Below are 19,320 nucleotides of genomic sequence, written 5' to 3'. Positions count from 1 at the left end.
TAAACTATCAAGTGTGGTGAACAGACGCTGAACTCTCTACCTTCCTTAATCTTCATATAGTTCAATGACCACAATTGAACTGCTTGAAACCATAGTTATGTCACACGAATCGGAACTACGCAATACGATCGACAACGCCACGAACAACGGCACGAACGTTTGAAATCACAGAAAGTAATAACTGTATATACACCACTTTTCGCGATATATTTCCGATTATTTGATTAATTTAATATATTAAAAGAAAAACTCAATAAGATAGCTTATTAAAGACACTCGTAAAAGAAATATTTCACCGCGATAGAAAAGGAAGGTAGAGAAGAATGATAGGAAAAGAACACGAAAAAGTAACGATCGGAAACATTCGTTTAGACGATATACCTGCCAAGAATGATCTCACGATCGTTATTCAAGACAAAAGAAAGAAAGATATGATTACTAAAGAGACTTTAACACACGCGCGAATCCGAAAGTGAAGGGAGCTCCACAACAGCCGTCGATGCCGGCCGGTGTCTCCAATCGAACTGCGGGAGTTAGTCGACGGTGGCGCCGCCGAGGGACGCCGAGCTTGGCCGTGTGGCATGCGTCATAACGCCACCGCCTTCGATCGGCCGCCATTTTTTTTTTGAAGTATGTTACTAACCCCTTGAAAACATTCCACCCCAAACGCTCGTTTTCCGATCAGAACCGTAAACTTTTCGAGGATAGAAAAAAATCAGTTAAATAATATATAATTTTTTATATATGTAATTAAAAAAAAAACTTTGTAAAAATATTATTGTCATTGTATATAAAATTTTATAGGAAATATATGTATACAGAGATTTATCGTTGACATCGAAGCTTATACATATACATATTAAGCTTAATAATAAAATGTAAAAAATGTTAAAATTTACTGTAAAAGATTTTTCTTTACATGATATTTTCAATTTGAAAGAAGTAGAAAGATTTAAAGATAATGACAAGATTTTCAATATAGATAATAATAAATAGATAAAATAAATAGCATACTTGACTTAAGACTTTTTATCATTGACTTATCATTAATTTAAATTCATCAAACTTTAAACCGATTAACAACAATCTCTTGCATTTAAACGAATTTAATCATTATCTTATATTCTATAAGACTTTAACGATAAATACATAGATAATCTTTACTATAGAAAACTTAAACGACGAAAATCTAGAACGAATAAAACGAAATAAAATTGTAATGATATAATAGGACTGAAAAAATATTGCACATTGAAAAAAATATGAGAATATTTTTATTTTTTTTCTTTAAGTCGTTTTTCTATTGTAATCATTAAATATAAATCAAATTCTGAATTAAATTTATCAAGTTATATTATTTTTTATACAACACGCGATTCTATATATATTTTTATTTATTAACAATCAATAATATACGAAAAATATTGTTATATTGGTTAATTAAGCGCAATTCCATAATACTTTCACAAACTTTCGTCTGTATATTATGTATAGAACAACACTTATCATAATGTATCATAGTACAAAATAAATCTAAATATGTATAAAAATTGAAAATATGCTAATACTGTAAACGTTACATTATAAATATAGATAATCTATGTACTATCCTACCGAAGAAAAACTTAAATATAAAAGCACCTTGCAAACATTCTTAAAAAACTTCTAACAATAAGTATATAAGTATATATTGCGAACACAATATTAATGAACTATACTTTTACTCTTAAAAAAAAAAAAAAATAAAATAAAATATATTATAACTTTTTATATTTTACATATAAACCATACTCTTATTTTGGACGGACATTTGTACGAATAATTTGCACGAACGTTTATTCAATTGTCAAAAGTCAGTCTACTATGTAAGAGAAAACAGAAATTAGAAATGCATGAACATTTCTGAGTCGATGAAAGAAATTGATATATATATATTCATTATATTTTCATTCATAACAGGGTAATATTATTGCGCATTCCTACTGTTTTAAAGTAATGTTTTTTTTTTTCGTTCAATATATCAAATAATATATACTTATATATTACTATATATTCACGCTTTAAAATTGTCCCTGTAAACAATAACTATCTTTCTCTCGACTCAATATTTTATTATATTTATTTACGTATAAATAATCACTCACGCGGAATAAACAATACGCGAAATAATGAACTTCATAATATTTCTGACGCAACAATTGAATTGCATGATGACAATTCAAATCTCATATTTAATTTGCCATTAAATATCAGCTTAATAATTTTTTATGGTTTTCGTGAAAGTAGTCCATGATTCTTCTATAGGCGCCAATACCGTGATTACAATGAGAGCCGCAGCGAATAGGATGATTACGACAAAGTATATGCCGAAGATAAATTTCCTGATCCCAGCATGCTATTGAACAGAATGAGAAATGAATCTGTTGAAGATTTTTAGAGATTCCCGGCGCATTGCACCAATTCTTATTAACTAAGAAACTTACAGGAGCATCCTGCCTTGCATCTGGATGGACCATTGAACCACGAGAATGCATATCTTTCATAGGAAATGAATTCACCCTTTGACTTGCTTGTCTGTCAGAAGCACATCCAACGAACTAAAAGACATATTGATTTTCCTAGTTAATTATGCTTATATTAAATATATCAATTTAATATAGAAACTAATCTATAATTACAATATTGAATGTCTCATATTCTCATTCACTCTTGTATAGTTAAAAAGATTTTCAACAGTAATAATCAAACATGAAGTATATTAGATATATGGATTACATATGAGATCAAAGAGAAGTTGAACTGATTTCTCTAAAATAATAATTAGTCGTGAATTAATATGAAATTTAATTTCTTTAGGAATAGATTAAATGTTTAAAGCAATGAATTACTGTGGAGCAAGAATATTATATGATAATTATAATTCAAATGATATATAAAAAAAAAATGATGCAATATTTTGAAAAATTCAAAAAGATTAGAGAGATTAATAGCAAAAATCCATTAAGAATAATATAATTGATCTCAAATCGATCTTGACATACATATTCATTCGTTTGTAAAACTCTGATAACCTTCTCAATCTCTTTCAATCAGTTTATTGCATTTTTTCTTTCAGATACTCATTTAGATAGATTAAAGTAGGACATACTTTATAGATAAAATATATCTACCAAATTCATATATATATCAAATAGATATAAAACAATTTTACTTTAGAGATATCAAATATCATTCTTACCGTCAAAATGAGGTGAGTCAGAATATGGAATACTACATAGGCGGCCAGAATCCAGTCTACCCATTCCGGGAGTTTGGCCTTATTCACTCGAACCGCGAAGAACATTGCAATTACTGTGAAAGGAATTTCAATGCGTTGGTTAATCCATTGTTAATAGAAATAATAGAAAAAAAAACGAAACGCACACAGTATTCAAAAATAAGAAAGACTTACTGCTACAAATATGCGCCGCATTCCCAACAAACCAATGCACCCAATTGAAAAGAGATCTTCGTGGTGCTCCTGGATGAGGTCTTGCAGCTGCCATAAATGGTTGAATAAAGACTAAAATCGTGGTGGCTAATCCCAAAGACGCGTGTATCGTTTCGGAACTCCATTCACCCAGTTCAACAAATATTATTACAAAGGCAGCAATAGTCATCGACCATGTCAATATCATGAAAAATCTATGCCACTTGAGTAGACAAAAAAAAGAACAAAATACTTTGTTTATAATTAATATTTAGTAAGTACGATATTAAATTAAAAATAGTAAGTAATAACGATGATATTATCATATTTATATACGAATACTTGATACTAAATAATCTTCTAAAGTTAATAAGTATCCTTCAACCATCTAAGATATGTTCAATATTATCTTTGGATATTAGCCAAAGTTAAGTGTTCTTCTGAAACGTTTACATTCTCGAGTTCAACAACGTTAAGTATAACAGCAAATATAACTGTTTGTTAAAAATGTAAACGTGCGCTGCATAATAAAAGCCATATTAATATAAATATCCATTAAATTAAAAATATCCAATCATCGCATAAAATCGATACGTTTAACGAATTTCCAGGAATCACGATGGCAATTTAATTCTTGTCATTTCGTTATTATGAACGAAATATTACGAACGTATTTATTATCCAGACTGTACGTCATAAAGCAAACAATTCTCACGACGATCGGTACAATTTCACCCGGTGTCTCCCAATTAAAATCTGATTACGTAAAATGATTAATGTACTCGATTTAAATTACAATCGCGCGACCATGCGTCGATTGTTAATTTTTAAAAAGAACAACTCTGTGACATTATCAAATTGCCTTTCTATTCGTGGTTCCTCCGATTAACCTCGATCGAACTCATGAACCCACGGACAGGCGCATCGACCCGCCAAATAGGTGCCATCACACACAACAACCCTGAGGTCGTTAGTTTCACTGGATCGAGATCTTACCAGCAGCTTGTGTTTCGTGCACGCGATTACGGGAAAAATTGGATACTTACAGCGAACCAATGATCCTTTCCACACAACTGCGAGCTGACCCATGTCTGCCTGTAGTATCTGGCAAGAAGCATGCCGATGGACGCTGTACCGATCCAAGAGGCCAGCATTAGAGCACCGTGAACACGAATCAGGATGTTACTCGCCGTAGTAAAATCGCCAACGTCGGATAATAACTTTGCGCCACCCGTAGCGTCGCGTGCCACGTCGTGGTATCCGATACCATTATCTAATATTTATTTTATATATTTTTATATATTTTTATATACCTTTTATTTTCCTTTATTTCGTATATATTTTTAAACGAAATTGAAACGTTACGTACTTTTTAAACTTTTACCAGAAGCCACAAGAAGATTGTACGGTGTATTGACGAGATCATACTCTCGGCCTTGGACGACAGTCATCTTTTCTCTCCAAAATTTGCATGAGATTACGTCATCTTTGATCGAACTTGCCTCCAATCCGACGGCTCCTTCCTGCTGCAAATGAAATCGTAAATAGAGCAAGGCCACGATAAATTTCTCGTAAACCGCAGATCAACACGATCAAGGAATGATCGGTAACGATATTACGCACAAGCGAAAGTCAGCCACCGCCACGAGGTTCAATGTATCAAGATCGTATTAATTTCACCTGCTCGCATAATATTGACCTCGATATTTACAGACGAATAGAAATCTCTTCTTTCGTGTTAATTCTGGTCCTTAAATATCTTTTCAATGTCAAAATAAGTATAAAATTAATATAAAATTTATATTTTAAAATTTTTAACATAATGTAATTAATTACAGAATAAAATTCATTTCTATCTTTGCTATCTTGATTATACGACATTTGGTATTCTGCACCATAAATATGACAAATAGTGGAATACGCACCATAGGCTGACGTATATTCGATTTTCCAGAGTTCCAAGACATGTGTAATGCAATTTCTCCTTCTTCGTTTGCACATTCAACCACACTGTCATCGCCCTACGCAACATATAAAAGATTAAATAATCATTCACTGTAGAATTACGTTAATTGAAATTGTACGTGCTCGTTAAATCTTTTAATTCCCTTAATCAGAAATATAATTACATCATACAACAGATAAATGAAAAATAAAATTAGTAATCCATGTATAAAAATATTTCTATTATCAATAAAATTTACCATTTTACTATCATCAGATAAACCGACAGCAACATATTTACTGTCACGTGCTTGCAATTCAAACAGATATCGCTCTCCACGAACGAGTACAGTCACCGCCGCGATACAATTTTTTTCTTCTATGCATCCTGATGGAGTACCGAAACAATTTTTCGTTGAACCACATCCGGTATAAAAGGGATCCTCAGTGTTGGTCGGCTGAAAAATACAATACAAATGCATTATATATTGATAAATTGTACTTTTGCATAATGGATATAGAGTAAATTAATAAATTATTGTGCAAGAGGGCAAACAGTAAAACAATATTTCTGAAGTACACAGAATCAAGAATGGAGATTAACTTTTACTTCAGATAACTTTTACAATTTCACTAAGAGAAATCTTGCACGTGGAAATAGAAGTTGGTTGCGTCGATAACCTTCGGATTATTTGATTTTATATACAATTATCTTATCTTTAATATAATCCAATAATCCAAAAAAATGCGTAATACATAACTAAACATTAACGTATAAAATTAATACTGCTCTTGATCCTTGTACAAATATATACTTTAACCGCATTTATGGTCTGATATGAATCTGCGAAAGAGAAACTTTCGAAAGATTTCCCAAAGATTTATTTTCATCCAAAATAACAAGATATTTCTACTATGAGAAATCCTACACCGCGCGATATGTGTGCTGAGAAGTGGTTTTACGTCGCAGCTGGTTAATGGAGTAGTTTCAGTCACTCAGGGAACTCTTCAATAAAGTTTCCAAGGGAGAAACTGATGAATTCATTCGCGTGCCATCTTTTCTCACGTCGATCTCGTTTCGAAAGTGGACCGGTATCGAGGACGATACCTAAAAAAACACATCGACCTGTATCTTTTCATTCATCGAGGTGTTACGACTTCTGCACTCTCGTATTCACAGGTGCACGATACTCGAGCCGAGATTATCGATGAGAGTAAGCAACAACATTCATGAAAACGCAATGTGATCAACACTAAAGCATCTAAAGAGCACCTAAAGACATCGGCTCGATGAGTAAATACAATACAAATGGCCACGAATGACAAAGGAGGCGCGAAATGGTCGAAGCCTCAAGAGGAAAGATAGGAAGTGTGACGACCGACCTTCAACTTAGACACAGTTCGCGGAACAGAATAATTGCCACTCCAAGAACCAAGTTGTTACCGTACTTCTGATGCATTTCCACACCACCTTTTTCTCTCTTCTCGTTTGATCTCGTTTCCGAAGAATTTACTTTATATCATATGCACGTGTGCAATTCGATGTATTAAATGTGCACGGTTCTAATTAGATTATTTTACTTGAATAAAGATAAGGCAAACGCGTAAACGTATTAGAGGCTATGAGATACATGAGTTTTTCAGTCTTCTTCATTCAACAAACTTTTACTCTGTGTCGTTTTACTCGTTCGATATCCAGAGGTAGAATCCTGGAAAAAAAAAAAAAGAGAAGTACAACGTTTCATTCGAATCGTTTAAAATACGACTCTGGTCGTTTATCGTGCCCCCTTTTGTTTCACGACGTTTCACCGTTTCGCCATTGGCCCACTTTAGTCCTCGGGCGCGTTGATAGAACGAAGATAAAGTCCCGTGGAAATAAATCGACAATGGAGCGGACGTTGGCAAAAATCACGGGGCCCGATTGGGATCGTCCGATACACGAAAGTGAACGGCGAAAGTACATAAAGCATAAAACCGAGAGCGTATCCCGCTAGATGGAAATTATGCATTTGTACGAGGTTAACTATCGTGCACGTGTGTGAATACATAATATGTATGCATATGTGTGCAAGCGCACATTGCAAGCCAATATTCGTGAAAACACGAATATACTTTCGATTCGTAATTTTACATGCACCCTTTCCATTATCAATTTCTTCTTTGATTAATTATATCTTGTTTTTTGATTAATTATATCTTCGTACTTTTATTCATTACGTTCATTCCGATTTCAAGTATCATTAATTATCGTGAAATCTGTTCATCAAAATCGGTATTTCAAAGAATTTCTTAAATTTCTCCATAAAGGAAAATATTCTATTCGCATCTTGAAATATATATGTGGAATTTTATATTAGAAATTGAAACTGAAATGATCTGATACGACTTACTGAAAACATTCGATCGAGTCATAAATAACTTTCATTTTATTTTCTGCTTGTAATATACTTCAAAATTGATATTAACTTATTATGTATCAATTTCTTCATTATTATTGCTAATTTTTTCTTAATTGATTTATAGCTTTTATTTCAATTGATGAATAAATAAATACTTTGTACTCCAAAACGATTCTCGTCAATTTTTCAAAAATCTCTATAAAAGATCGTTAATTAATTACAAACACGATTATACATTATTCATAGAACGATCCAAAAACAGAATGTGAAATCCGTTCCTAAATTTCTCTTCAAATTCGAACGAACCAATCATCCGTGTGCCAGCATCGCCCATTTGCTCTTCGAAGACACGGACACGATTCGCAAACAGACATCAAAGAGACAGGGTTGAATATTTCAATGTTACAGCTTGATTTCACTTCGTCTCTCCTCCCATCTGTGTATAGTTGATGATCGGTCGTGGCTATGATTATCGAGTGTGAAAAGCACGTTTGCCTCGTGATCAGCAGTCGGGACTTAATAGGAGAATACTTACTTCGTAATCGACGGTCGGGCTGTAATAGGGCGGTGTGGTTGTTCTCAACGTGGTGATCGAGGTAGACGAAGTCAATACCTCGATGGATCGTTTGCGAACGTTAACTTGCGGCGATTCTACTTCGACCCAATAGGTACTGTAATCCTGGGCGATCGTGGACCTGGAAAAGCATGGAAAATATCAGACATGAAAGATCAACGAGAGAAGCGTGAATCGATCCGCGGAAAGTGGAAGGGAAATAAGAGTATTTGAACGAATGACTGATAGAAAACGAGGATATGGTACGCCAGTATTGATTGAGATTAATTAAGGTAGTACCTTGGTTCTTTGAACAAGTGGATCGAATGGCAAGAAATATCGTGAATTTGATTCGGAAGCATCATGTATCATCAGTCACAAAAGTTTTCCTTATTTTGCAAGAAATTTTATCTATATTAATATTTCACGTTTTCAATTTCTTAATTGAAAGCAATATAAATTATTTAATTAAACAATTAATACGGCAGTAATTGCGTTAGTATATAAGTAGTAATAATAATAGTATAATAAAACTTTAATGAGAATTAATGGTTATTACTTCGGAAAAATTATTGTTGTTATTGTGTATTTAGAATGGTAATTTATGTCGTTCATATTAATCAATTTCCTTCATCGAGTTATTTATTTTCATTTCTTTTCGTGGAATTTAAAGAATTAAAGTAATAAATATACATCTTATACTATTTATTTACACTTGAATCTAGGTAACCGGTTAATAACCGATCCATTGAAGTTTAGAAATCTTTCGCTTAATATTCACAGTTCCCACTATCTGAAAGTTTAAGTAAACAGTTCTGGATGTAAATGAATCGCGTGCAAACTTTTGAATACCAATGAAATATCAAGTGAAATTGGAAAGTTTTTAATCTAAAAATAATTCGCAGATACATGCGATATTTTTTCTTTAAATCAAAAGAGTAGAAGATAGTAAAATTTGAAAAATCTCAAATTGCTTTGCTTAATGGATGTTCCACAACCAACACGTAATCGTTTCCTTACGTTTCCACCAGAAGAAGAAAAGAAAAAGAAGATACGTCGATTCCAACATCTCGACAGATAACGTGTATAAATTACGATCTTCCGGGTCAACGTGATGCAACCCATTACCAGCAGGCGTGGGAACAAAAGATAACAATGTTGAGAACGAATAACGAGCGAGCTTGTAATGTTGAAAAATCGTTTCGATAGCGAAAACGAGTTTCGAATTCGCGAGTGAATCAACGAATGGAAATAACGAAGCGACGAAAATAAGTGAATAACAATACCGTATGTCAAAAAATGAAATAAATGATTATTTATGGCCATCGATATAAATTTCTGGAGATTTTAATGGACCTCGCGCTATCCCCTGTCCCTATATTAATTGAGCATTCAAGAATAATCAGTGACACCGATTACCAATGGAAAAGTTTATAACGAATGTCCAAACTGTTTCGCAGTTCACCGTTATGCACGTTATATTGTATTCCGTGCACGAGAATAGGTAAGCCCCGTAGCACGAGGCACGGGGTTTACCTATGTTCGTTCCTAATCGTAATTCATATGCGAACAGACAGTAGCATATTACGTGCGTACGCTATATACATACATATATCTTGTTCATAAAGCGTGCAGACATCTTTCCTGTGACAATTACCTAGAGAAAGTTATAAAGTTATTAATAAATTCCATTAAATTTTGTATATTTATTTTATATTATATTCAAAAAAGTATGTTACCAAAAATAAATTTTCTGATGTATACGTCTATTCTATATGCTATTACAACTTTTAGTTGATATTCTGATTATTAATTTTTTCGTTATTTTATAAGTTATTACAAGTTTAAATAACTTAGTAAAAAAATGTCGTTACGTATATAATTTATATTACATTCATTGGAAGCAGCAAATATTCATATATTTATAAACGAGAATGTATCCGTCGTGAAACCTAAAACCACTGTTCTGTTCCAGAAATTGATAAAGTGACTCATCGATATTCTGTGAATGAATTTTTTATTAGCACTATCGAGTGATTTCCTATCTGGTTAAAAGTATGATTAATCCATTACAATGAAAAATATTATAAATTATAGATAATATTTCCAGAAGGAATGAAAGAGTTTTTATATAAAAAAAAAAAAGAAATATGATAATTCGACTGTAATTAAAATTAGATAGAAGTAATCATTGAAAGTACAAAATCTTTGAATTGATCTTGAAAAGAAATCAGCATTATAAAAATATTTAATGTGAAAGTATCACATGTGATTTTTGTGATTTGATACACCTTGCTTCCGCATTCCTATGAATTATTTTTTTGCATGTCCAACTATCGTATCGTCACGATACATTTGCCGCAGAACGTATCATTGAATAGAAATAAAGTGAATTCATTTTATTTAAATATATGAATATCATTAAGATTTATCTTCGATACGTTTAAATCACACTGCTGAAATTCTCTAGGGATATTTTTGAATAAAAAAAAAAAAAAATTATCAGTGAGAATTTTAACTAAATCAAAAATAAACTGAAAAATTTGAATACTCACTTAAATACAATGGTGCCCTCGTAATCCACAGGTGCCTCCCAATCAAACTCAAGATTGTGTTTCTTGCTGGTATTCGTATGAGTCACCGCGTTCTTAACAAAAGAAAAAGGAAAAACTATTTAATCGTCGTGTAACATTTTACTTCTGTCCTTCGGAAAACACATGACAATCAAACAGCCTTGAGGAGCTTGTTAACTAAGATCGAACGCACGATTCTGCAAATCATTAAACTTCTAATCGGAAAAAAATAATATCGAATCTTTAAAAATTATTTACCTCTTAAATATTGATAGAATGGCCGATAGGTCACTCATTTATTATGATAATTATTATTCTTATCATTAGAAAAAAATAATTTTACATATGAAAATATATCGAAAAAATTGAATAAATTTTTCATTTTAAAAAAACACCAAAAGAAAAAAACTTGTCAAATACGTATCCTTAAATTTTTTATCTTATCTATTACTTACGTGTTATTTATTTTACATGTTATTAGAACTAACTCGAAAAATAAAAAGTAAGCAAGTCGCGTATAAAACAACAATGCGGTTTTACCTTTACACCTGGTGTGCACTCGACGATTTTTGCTGAATCGGGCAAGTTGGCGAACTCTCCAACGAATTCACCGGTCTCAGAGTCACGTGCAAGTATCATGAAACCTTCGTAGGCAAGACCGTGAGGACTTCCTAGAATTAAGCGGACTCTACCTTGTCCAGCAGCTGGTAAAACTTGGTAAGGAGGAGGCTGAGTTTCCTGCTTCGTAATTCCAGGATGACGAGGCAACATATCTTTGCATGAATCTATCGGCGCTCCGTTTGGCAAACCCATCGTTCTCATTGAGAGAACGCTTAGAAAAATTAGAATCGTTCCCTTCATTACTGTAACACACGAATTTTACAAATCTTCCTCAAACATCAATCTCCTTTCCAATGTGAAATGTAACAAAACTGATAATTGTAGGAGAAACAGTTTATATATATAAATGATACTCTGACGATTAGATTTTTTACTCAATTGGGAAATTCCTGTTCGGATAAATAGATTATAAATTGTTCAAAAAGGAATTCCCGTTCAGATAAATAGATTATAAATCTAATCTGACACGATCATGAAATTTTTTTTCTTATGATACATTCGTGTTATTAAATTGTAATATTGCAGGGATAAATAATCTAATCAAGGAATTGATAATATAATCCAATCGATCGATATTTCTATTCTTGCACGAAACGTTGTTAAAATGTTTTAAACTTTCTATGTCATTTCAATTTCTTTCATTTACATTTCTTTCCCTTTTTTTTTTTTTTTTTTGACTTTTCATTTCCACCTGATCAATTTCATACTAATGATCGAACAAAAGTCGCATCACGTAAGCGAACACATAAACTCGCAAGACTAGTCCGTTCAGAAAAACGAATCTTACCGATCTGTCCTTATACGAGGCAAATACGCATTATTCAATCTACTTTTTACGTGATCGGACTAAGGAATAATTGCGAAGAAGATACCATGTACAGGGATATCGTTCCAATTCCAAGAACATGTATGATAAAATGAACCATTATATCATTTAATAACAAGAGCTTATTGCGTGCTGAGAGATCATAGATATAACTTTATAAATATGCCTTCTTTTCCACCGCATTCATTTGCAATAGTTTAACACTGAAATGTCAGCAACGTATTAGTCATCATTCTAAATTAATTCAGAGTTTCCTACTATTCCTTCTCTAAGTAAATTAGTTGCTAGAGTTGCATATAACCACAATGCAAATTTTATGGTATTTGCTAAAAAGAAGAATAAAAATTTATTATTCATTTAGACATATCTTTGTTACTTTGCAATAAAGTTTTCGAGCATGAAGCTTTTCATAATATCTATTGGTAAATACAGAAAGAATGAAGTATGAAATGAGCAGCGAGATTAAAAACTAGAACTTGCACTTTTCAGGTTTTAATCAGATTCCCTCTGGAAGCTTGGAAATTTTGATCTACGTTATCCTTACAAACAAAGTACGCGAGCTTTCTCGCAAGTATTTCCATAATCTCATAAAATAAGATGAAAAATTGAGAAAAGAATTTAAACAGAGGGAGAATGAAAAAGATTCATGCTTTTCTGTATTAAATTATATGGGATCGCGTTAGAAATTTTCTTTTCGACAAGTAAAAAAAAAGAATAGAATACGTATCGGGCATCGAACTTGCCAGTTATCATGTCGTAATTTTATGCGTTTAACGTTATCGTGGTCACAGATGCAATTATGATACATAATAACAAAGCAAAACGTAAAACGCAAATTCATAAATGCCTCGATCTATTTCAAAATTTCCTCAATTTTTGTTGGAATAAAGCGTATTTTTTTTATCAAACCTTTATAATAATGTTTCAACAACGATGGGATACGATTAAAATGTTACATAATATAAACGACACGTTGTCAAGCAATGAAATCTCGTAGTAGAGCTCAATAAGTGAAAGTCAACATCTTTCACGAGTGGATTGCGCACAACTATGTACTAACTCATTAGTTATTCACTCCACATCATAGATAAATAATGAAATTAATTTCAATTCATTATTCAATTAATTCATTATTCATTATTTAAATTAATGAATTTCAAATGTTTTTTATATTCGTTCAAATACGTATAATATTTAAATCGATTGATAATGCGAATAACTCTTGAAGTGAAATTTTATGAAGATGCAATCTTATTCGATATAATCATATAATAAGCTCTCATTATACACATTGTTTTAAATTGAAAACGTTTTCCATGATTCTTTCTTCTTCATCTTCGAAGAATTCTTACAATTTTATTATATTGAACAAATGACCGCAATCAAGAAGAACAATTGTATTTTTAAAGACAATTATGAAAGCTATTTTATATCTGCATCGATGATTGTCTAATGATCCATTTACGCTATTGCAACAAATCACGACACAACATAAACCTGTTCCCCAATATTAAGAATTCATTAGAAAGGGAAAAGTCTAGAATAATCTGGAATGCACAACAAAATAATATAAATAGTCTTAAAATCATTTAACTCGATAGAAAGGATTCATAGAATTATAATAAAATTTCCAAATTAATGGGATCCAATATAAAGATGTTAGAAATTTTAATTTTAAAAGCTTGGAGAAATTTCTAAGATTTTATGACTCGAGCAGAGAAACATTTTGAATTTGTTTATATCATCGAAACATTAAATGATACAGAATTTTTTAAAAATCTTTCAACAGCTAGAGATTCCAAAGATTTCTATGAAAATTTAAGATTTCAAAAACTTCCATAAATATCAAAATTTTAAGAATTTTCCAAATTTTTTGAAACTTTTGAAGCTCAAAACTCAAATCCTATCAGTTTAAGGTCGTAAATTTCATAGATATAATAATTCCACAAGTTCAAGGATCGAATCCTATAATCTAAATCTAAATATGATCTATTTTATGTATATTTTCTTGAATTTATATATTTGAAAGCGTAACTCGAAAGTAAGCAAGAGTTTGTTACTACTAATATTTCAACGGTCCAATCTCCACAGAGTGAAACCAAAGAGAAATCTCCAAGACTGCATGCAAACCTGAATATATATAATACAAAGACATCTTAACTTGTTCGTGCATGGTACTTCATCTAACGAATTTAATTTATAATGAAAGTGACAATGTAACAACTATTGTTTATGTACTTTCGGATCTTTTCATTCTACGTTGCTCGACACATATTTTAATTTAGCCCAAAAACGCTTGAAATGAAATCTTTCTTTACACGTGATCATTTGACTTTTGACACTGTAATGCACATACAATAATGCACACATTATAAAAGCATAAATACGAGTCTGCATTATCATGAGCATTTCTAATATTAACAACAATGGAATATAGCTTATATGCTTGATGTGATGTTAAATAGAAAAAGAAGTCATTATAAAACATCGTGTGCGTGAGTAAACATGATTTTATAATTATCGTTATACCTAAATTAAAATTGTGTTGCGATCTATACCTTGATTCTAAAACAATTGCAAAATTTTTTTCCATCATCATTAGTATGTAGTTGTAATTATTTGAACGTGTATTAATTCATTTAATTATCATGTTTTTAGTGTATTTAATTACATATAATAAGATGATAAATATCTTATTCGCATATTTTTTCAATAAAAGATATTTCTCTCTTATAAATGGAAATAAAGAAAGAACGCTTTAAACTTGTAATAGAATGTAAATAGAAAACTTGAAAATATGTAATTGCTCAACTATAAGCAAAAAAAAAAAACGCATATATCATAAACATAATATACATTTTCATTTTAAATATGCATAAATTATTATCAATGTGCTAGCATTACAATGTCTTCAATTTTTGACAGTTTATATTAATAATATTTAACAAATATTATCACGATAGATAAATTTTTAACTACTGACAAATTTTTGTTCGAGCAACGCAATGAATACTTTAAATATTATTTTTTACATATTTTAAATATCATTCCTCGTCACGAAGCGAAATGCACAGAACATCCTGACACACGCGTGTTACACACAATAGCCTTAAACAGGGACATTGTTCTTTTCGATGGCGGTTATAATGGGGGAATCAGGGAATAAAAATCCATTCATTAAAAATAACGTTTGAATGACAGATGAGGAGTTTAAGAAGCACGCTAATCACGCTTCGCCGACTATTATCATGTATCATTATACTATTGTTCGAAACAACGAGCACAAGGTTTCCCGCGTTTTGCGGTTTGTTCCACGATGCACAAGCGCGCGCGCGAATGAATAACCGAACGCTGCTCACGCACCGATCTATGAATCGTGGTTTGCAATAGAGACCGTATAGCCAACAAGCCTGTCAGAGAATGCACAATGTTGTGACCGAGTTAATCCAGAGAATTGCGCTTTCGTTCGATCCCGTTGCAACCAGACGAGGGGAAATTTCTATCAGTACTTTCTGAAGTAAAAGAGACGTCGATTCAATTTCTTTCTTCCCTCTCCGTTCGTTTTATTATTCTCGTTATTGTTCGATATGATTTATGGAAAGTGTACAATCTGAAATAAAAATAAAAGTGAATTGGACAGGATTGTAATGAGTCTCAAAAAATATTTGTCCACATTTATGATTTTAAATTAAAATAATTTAAATTCATTAATATTTAAATTCTCATTTACCTCTATATCTCCATGAATAAAGATTTTTCACATTTGGAATATAATACTTTCAAATGATAAAATTCAATATATTTGGATTTAATTAATGGATATCTGAATGAATAAAAATAACCACGTGAAAATATATTCAATAAATATATTATATATATTCAATATTTATATTTTTCAATTTATAAATTTTATATCATCTTCATAAATTATTTATTACATACCTAATGATAAATATATGTATGCATAAGAATAAAAAGAAAATTACGTGCAAGTAAGTACATTTTATATATTCTTCAAAATATAATCATTTTCGATATTTTCGTGATGTGAGAACATTGCCCTATATGAAAACCTAAAAATAAGAATACGAAGATACACACGGTTAGTTAGTCATATCGAAGGATACAATCATGCACACATGAATTATACATGATGGAATATTGTATGAGTCAATTGTGCTATTATATATTATATGTTATTTGTATAAATAAAATAATATTAAATATATTTTAATTTTAATTATTAATTTTAATTATTTTATTTGAAATAAGTATTTATAATTATTTTTTTAATATAAAAATTTTATTTTGTTATAATGAAATTTCTCATATCAAATTTAGTTAAGATTCTTAATGAAAATAAACATTTTTATTTTTATGTTTGTTTATTCATTAATATAATATAAATATTAATATAATATAAAATTAAATATTCCATTTTATCTGGATTTCTAAAAAAAAAAATATTTCCAAAAATAAATATTATATAATCAATATTTTTTTTATCTAGAATTTGTATGCATATATTCAAATATTTTTCGATAGAATCGTGTTGTAATGTTCGTGTTTGGTGAACGAATCACCATAGTAACGTTATTCTTCTGTCCTAGAAATTCTTAGCTGAGTAGATTCCTACGATAATATGTCAAATTATATGTTAGTTTATTATTTTATATTTTTATTATATTATTATACCTGCATTCCTGTTCTAGAAATTCGAAAATTCTTATGTTAGCACATTATATCGCAAACGAATTTATTGCACAATCAAATTTAAAAAGTATCACTAACAGATATTACTAACAAATATAAAAACATTAGCTTGAATATTATTTCGAACTGGTACTGATTTTATTTATAATAATAATATAATTAATTCATAATAAATTTCATAATAAATATTTAACATGTTTAAGATATTCATTTTTGTGATAAATTCAAATAAATAATAAATTAAATTATTATAAATAAGCAATTATAATTCAAAATAAATTACAATTTAAAAAACATATATTTTAAATCGTTATGTATAAGTATATTAAAAAATCAGATCAAAGAAAAAAAATTTCTCTAGAATATTTTAAAATATAACTTGTATATTGATAAATAATATCTTAAAAATAAAATTCAAATTCCAAAATACTTTTAGAATAGGTTATTATGAAGAATTTCTAACGATTTAATTTAATCCGTTACAGTATCTATCGATAATCGATTCCGAATCAGTTACCAATGTGGCAAAGTTCAGTAACGTTCAAACGTAAAGTTAATTTTCTAAAATATTATCGTAATGCTTATTTATTAATTATAAAACATTATATATTAAAATAAAATCAATTTCGAATAATAATTCATTCTTTTGATGAAACGTTTCATTATACCACGTGCAGGAATATAAAAGCATTGTGTGACAGGTGTATCATGAAATTTGTTTTTTAAGCAGCTTTTATAGAATTTAGAATAAAGCATGACTATAATTATATGTTATTATTTTATTTTATCAACAGTTATTTCACTTTCATCGAATAAATTCTTTGCAAAATTTTTAAATCGATCATCATAATATAAATGTTGTTATCTATCTCTTTCATCAGAAGTCACATATTTCCCAATCTGAATTTGTTCAATAATATTAAACGTTTCTATTAATAAACATTATCTATCATAGATAGAATAAATTATCAAATAAATAACTTGAGAATCATAAATTGAATCTTAAGAATCTAATAACAAATGATTCTATAGAACAATCTTTCGATACATATAAAGTAAATTAGAATCATTATATGTATAGTCGATTATTTTAATACAAATGTAACACACATCTTCATCGAACATTTCTCTTATTTCACATCCTTAATTATTAAGCAAGTGAAGATTGGTACTTACAGTACTTCATAGTTGATGATTTTCCCTTGTCAACTTCAATCTTATGCTGGCTATTGAATTATATCTACAATATAATAAACACGCGGTCGGCAAGGCGTGAAGTCACGTGTAGCGTAACTCCGGTATACACATAGAATCCTTGTCGATCTTGACGAAAGAACACACGCGTCACAAATGCATCTCGACGTAGAAGAACTAATGATTCATCCAGTCATTGATCACTACGAAATAATACACATAATGTCGGCGATTCCGGTCTCGCATTTGAGCAATCGAATCTTAATACGGAAAGATCGATCTTTATAATCAACTCGAACCGATGTCACAATATTTATTCTCAAGATCGTGAACTCACATCGATCTATATACACAGTCAGTTTCCGTGACTCTTTCTGCCACCTATGCGCGGTCTCTTCGAATTCTCTCTTGCACACGACGTTACGAAGAAGAAAAAGGTATTCACTAAGTTCAGTTAGGTCAAGTGTTTTCCCAACGTAGTCTCGAGAAGCACTTGTTGATTCCGGACGAGCATAGTTCTGACCAGAACGCTGAGAACCACACCTTACGAGAGACTATAGTGAATATACGGATCGAGTTGAAAGGCCCTCGCCCGTGAGACTACATCAGGTACGTAGCTAGCATACAAAGCTCATTGTACACAATCAATTCTCGCTTCTTTCGAATATAATGCACAAAATTTTTTAACATTTAAATAATAAATAAAGATAGAAAAATGATAGCTAAATGTAATAAAGAAATATGAGTAATATTTTTAGTTTTCTTTTCTATGCATAGTTCAGTTCAGTTTATCTATTTTATTTGATTTTAACAAGTATATTTTTTACAAGAAAAAAATAAATATTATTAAATATCAATTTTTCTGTTTTAAATAATTCAAAATATTAATAAAAACGCTGAAAAACGTTACAAAAGTATTTGATTACATTTAGATCTATTTTACATTCTACAATGTTGATTAAGAATCATAGTTTTACTCTGGAGAAATAGTAAAAGAAAGGTGCGACATATCGAAATGCCGTACCTTG

The 19,320-nt window shown here is 30.5% G+C and overlaps 3 protein-coding genes across 7 annotated transcripts in view; 1 reads left to right on the top strand and 2 right to left on the bottom strand.

The window, feature by feature from the left end:
• Window positions 1-526, bottom strand: part of LOC100869438 (EGF like, fibronectin type III and laminin G domains protein pikachurin) — a 178,255-nt gene extending 177,729 nt beyond the window's left edge. Inside the window, exon 1 of one of the 2 annotated variants that reach the window (XM_012490752.3) lies at window positions 41-526. The gene's annotated coding sequence lies outside the window, so the exon portion shown is untranslated. The remainder of the gene's footprint in view (window positions 1-40) is intronic. The other variant, XM_003696280.4, reaches the window with a different exon arrangement.
• A 725-nt stretch (window positions 527-1,251) lies between these two features.
• LOC100869120 (ferric reductase 1) lies at window positions 1,252-18,854 on the bottom strand. Of its 4 annotated transcripts, XM_086904134.1 has the most exons (15): window positions 18,275-18,831; window positions 16,328-16,458; window positions 16,116-16,208; window positions 15,749-15,995; window positions 11,479-11,801; window positions 10,921-11,012; window positions 8,348-8,507; window positions 5,674-5,871; window positions 5,395-5,490; window positions 4,839-4,995; window positions 4,516-4,742; window positions 3,452-3,692; window positions 3,239-3,351; window positions 2,484-2,597; window positions 1,252-2,395 (listed from the first exon to the last, which is right to left on the bottom strand). In XM_086904134.1, exons 5-15 carry the CDS (start codon window positions 11,797-11,799, stop codon window positions 2,255-2,257), a joined length of 1,860 nt encoding a protein of 619 aa, XP_086760260.1. In that variant the 5' UTR covers window positions 11,800-11,801; window positions 15,749-15,995; window positions 16,116-16,208; window positions 16,328-16,458; window positions 18,275-18,831; the 3' UTR covers window positions 1,252-2,254. The 4 variants fall into 4 exon arrangements, with proteins under 4 accessions (XP_086760260.1, XP_003696326.1, XP_086760259.1 ...); XM_003696278.4 differs by lacking the exons at window positions 15,749-15,995; window positions 16,116-16,208; window positions 16,328-16,458 and having other exon boundaries at window positions 18,275-18,854; XM_086904133.1 differs by lacking the exons at window positions 15,749-15,995; window positions 16,116-16,208; window positions 16,328-16,458 and having other exon boundaries at window positions 4,839-4,992; window positions 18,275-18,854.
• The window catches only part of LOC100871900 (ADP-ribosylarginine hydrolase CG2909), a 7,531-nt gene continuing 6,982 nt past the window's right edge, over window positions 18,772-19,320 (top strand). The window contains exon 1 of the mRNA XM_086904136.1: window positions 18,772-18,901. The gene's annotated coding sequence lies outside the window, so the exon portion shown is untranslated. The remainder of the gene's footprint in view (window positions 18,902-19,320) is intronic.

Source organism: Apis florea, unplaced genomic scaffold (assembly GCF_048593485.1).
Source record: "Apis florea isolate Af1SG1 unplaced genomic scaffold, ASM4859348v1 contig_2350_pilon, whole genome shotgun sequence".
NCBI lineage: Eukaryota > Metazoa > Arthropoda > Insecta > Hymenoptera > Apidae > Apis > Apis florea.
This window is presented reverse-complemented; position numbering and strand designations above follow the sequence as displayed.

Excerpts from the sequence above, each read along its gene's own strand:
- LOC100869120 (XM_003696278.4), bottom strand. Across the intron at positions 5,872-8,347 it reads GCCCGACCGTCGATTACGAA|CCGACCAACACTGAGGATCC; the intron begins GTAAGTATTCTC and ends TGTATTTTTCAG. Across the intron at positions 3,693-4,515 it reads GAAAGGATCATTGGTTCGCT|TGGCATAGATTTTTCATGAT; the intron begins GTAAGTATCCAA and ends TGTCTACTCAAG.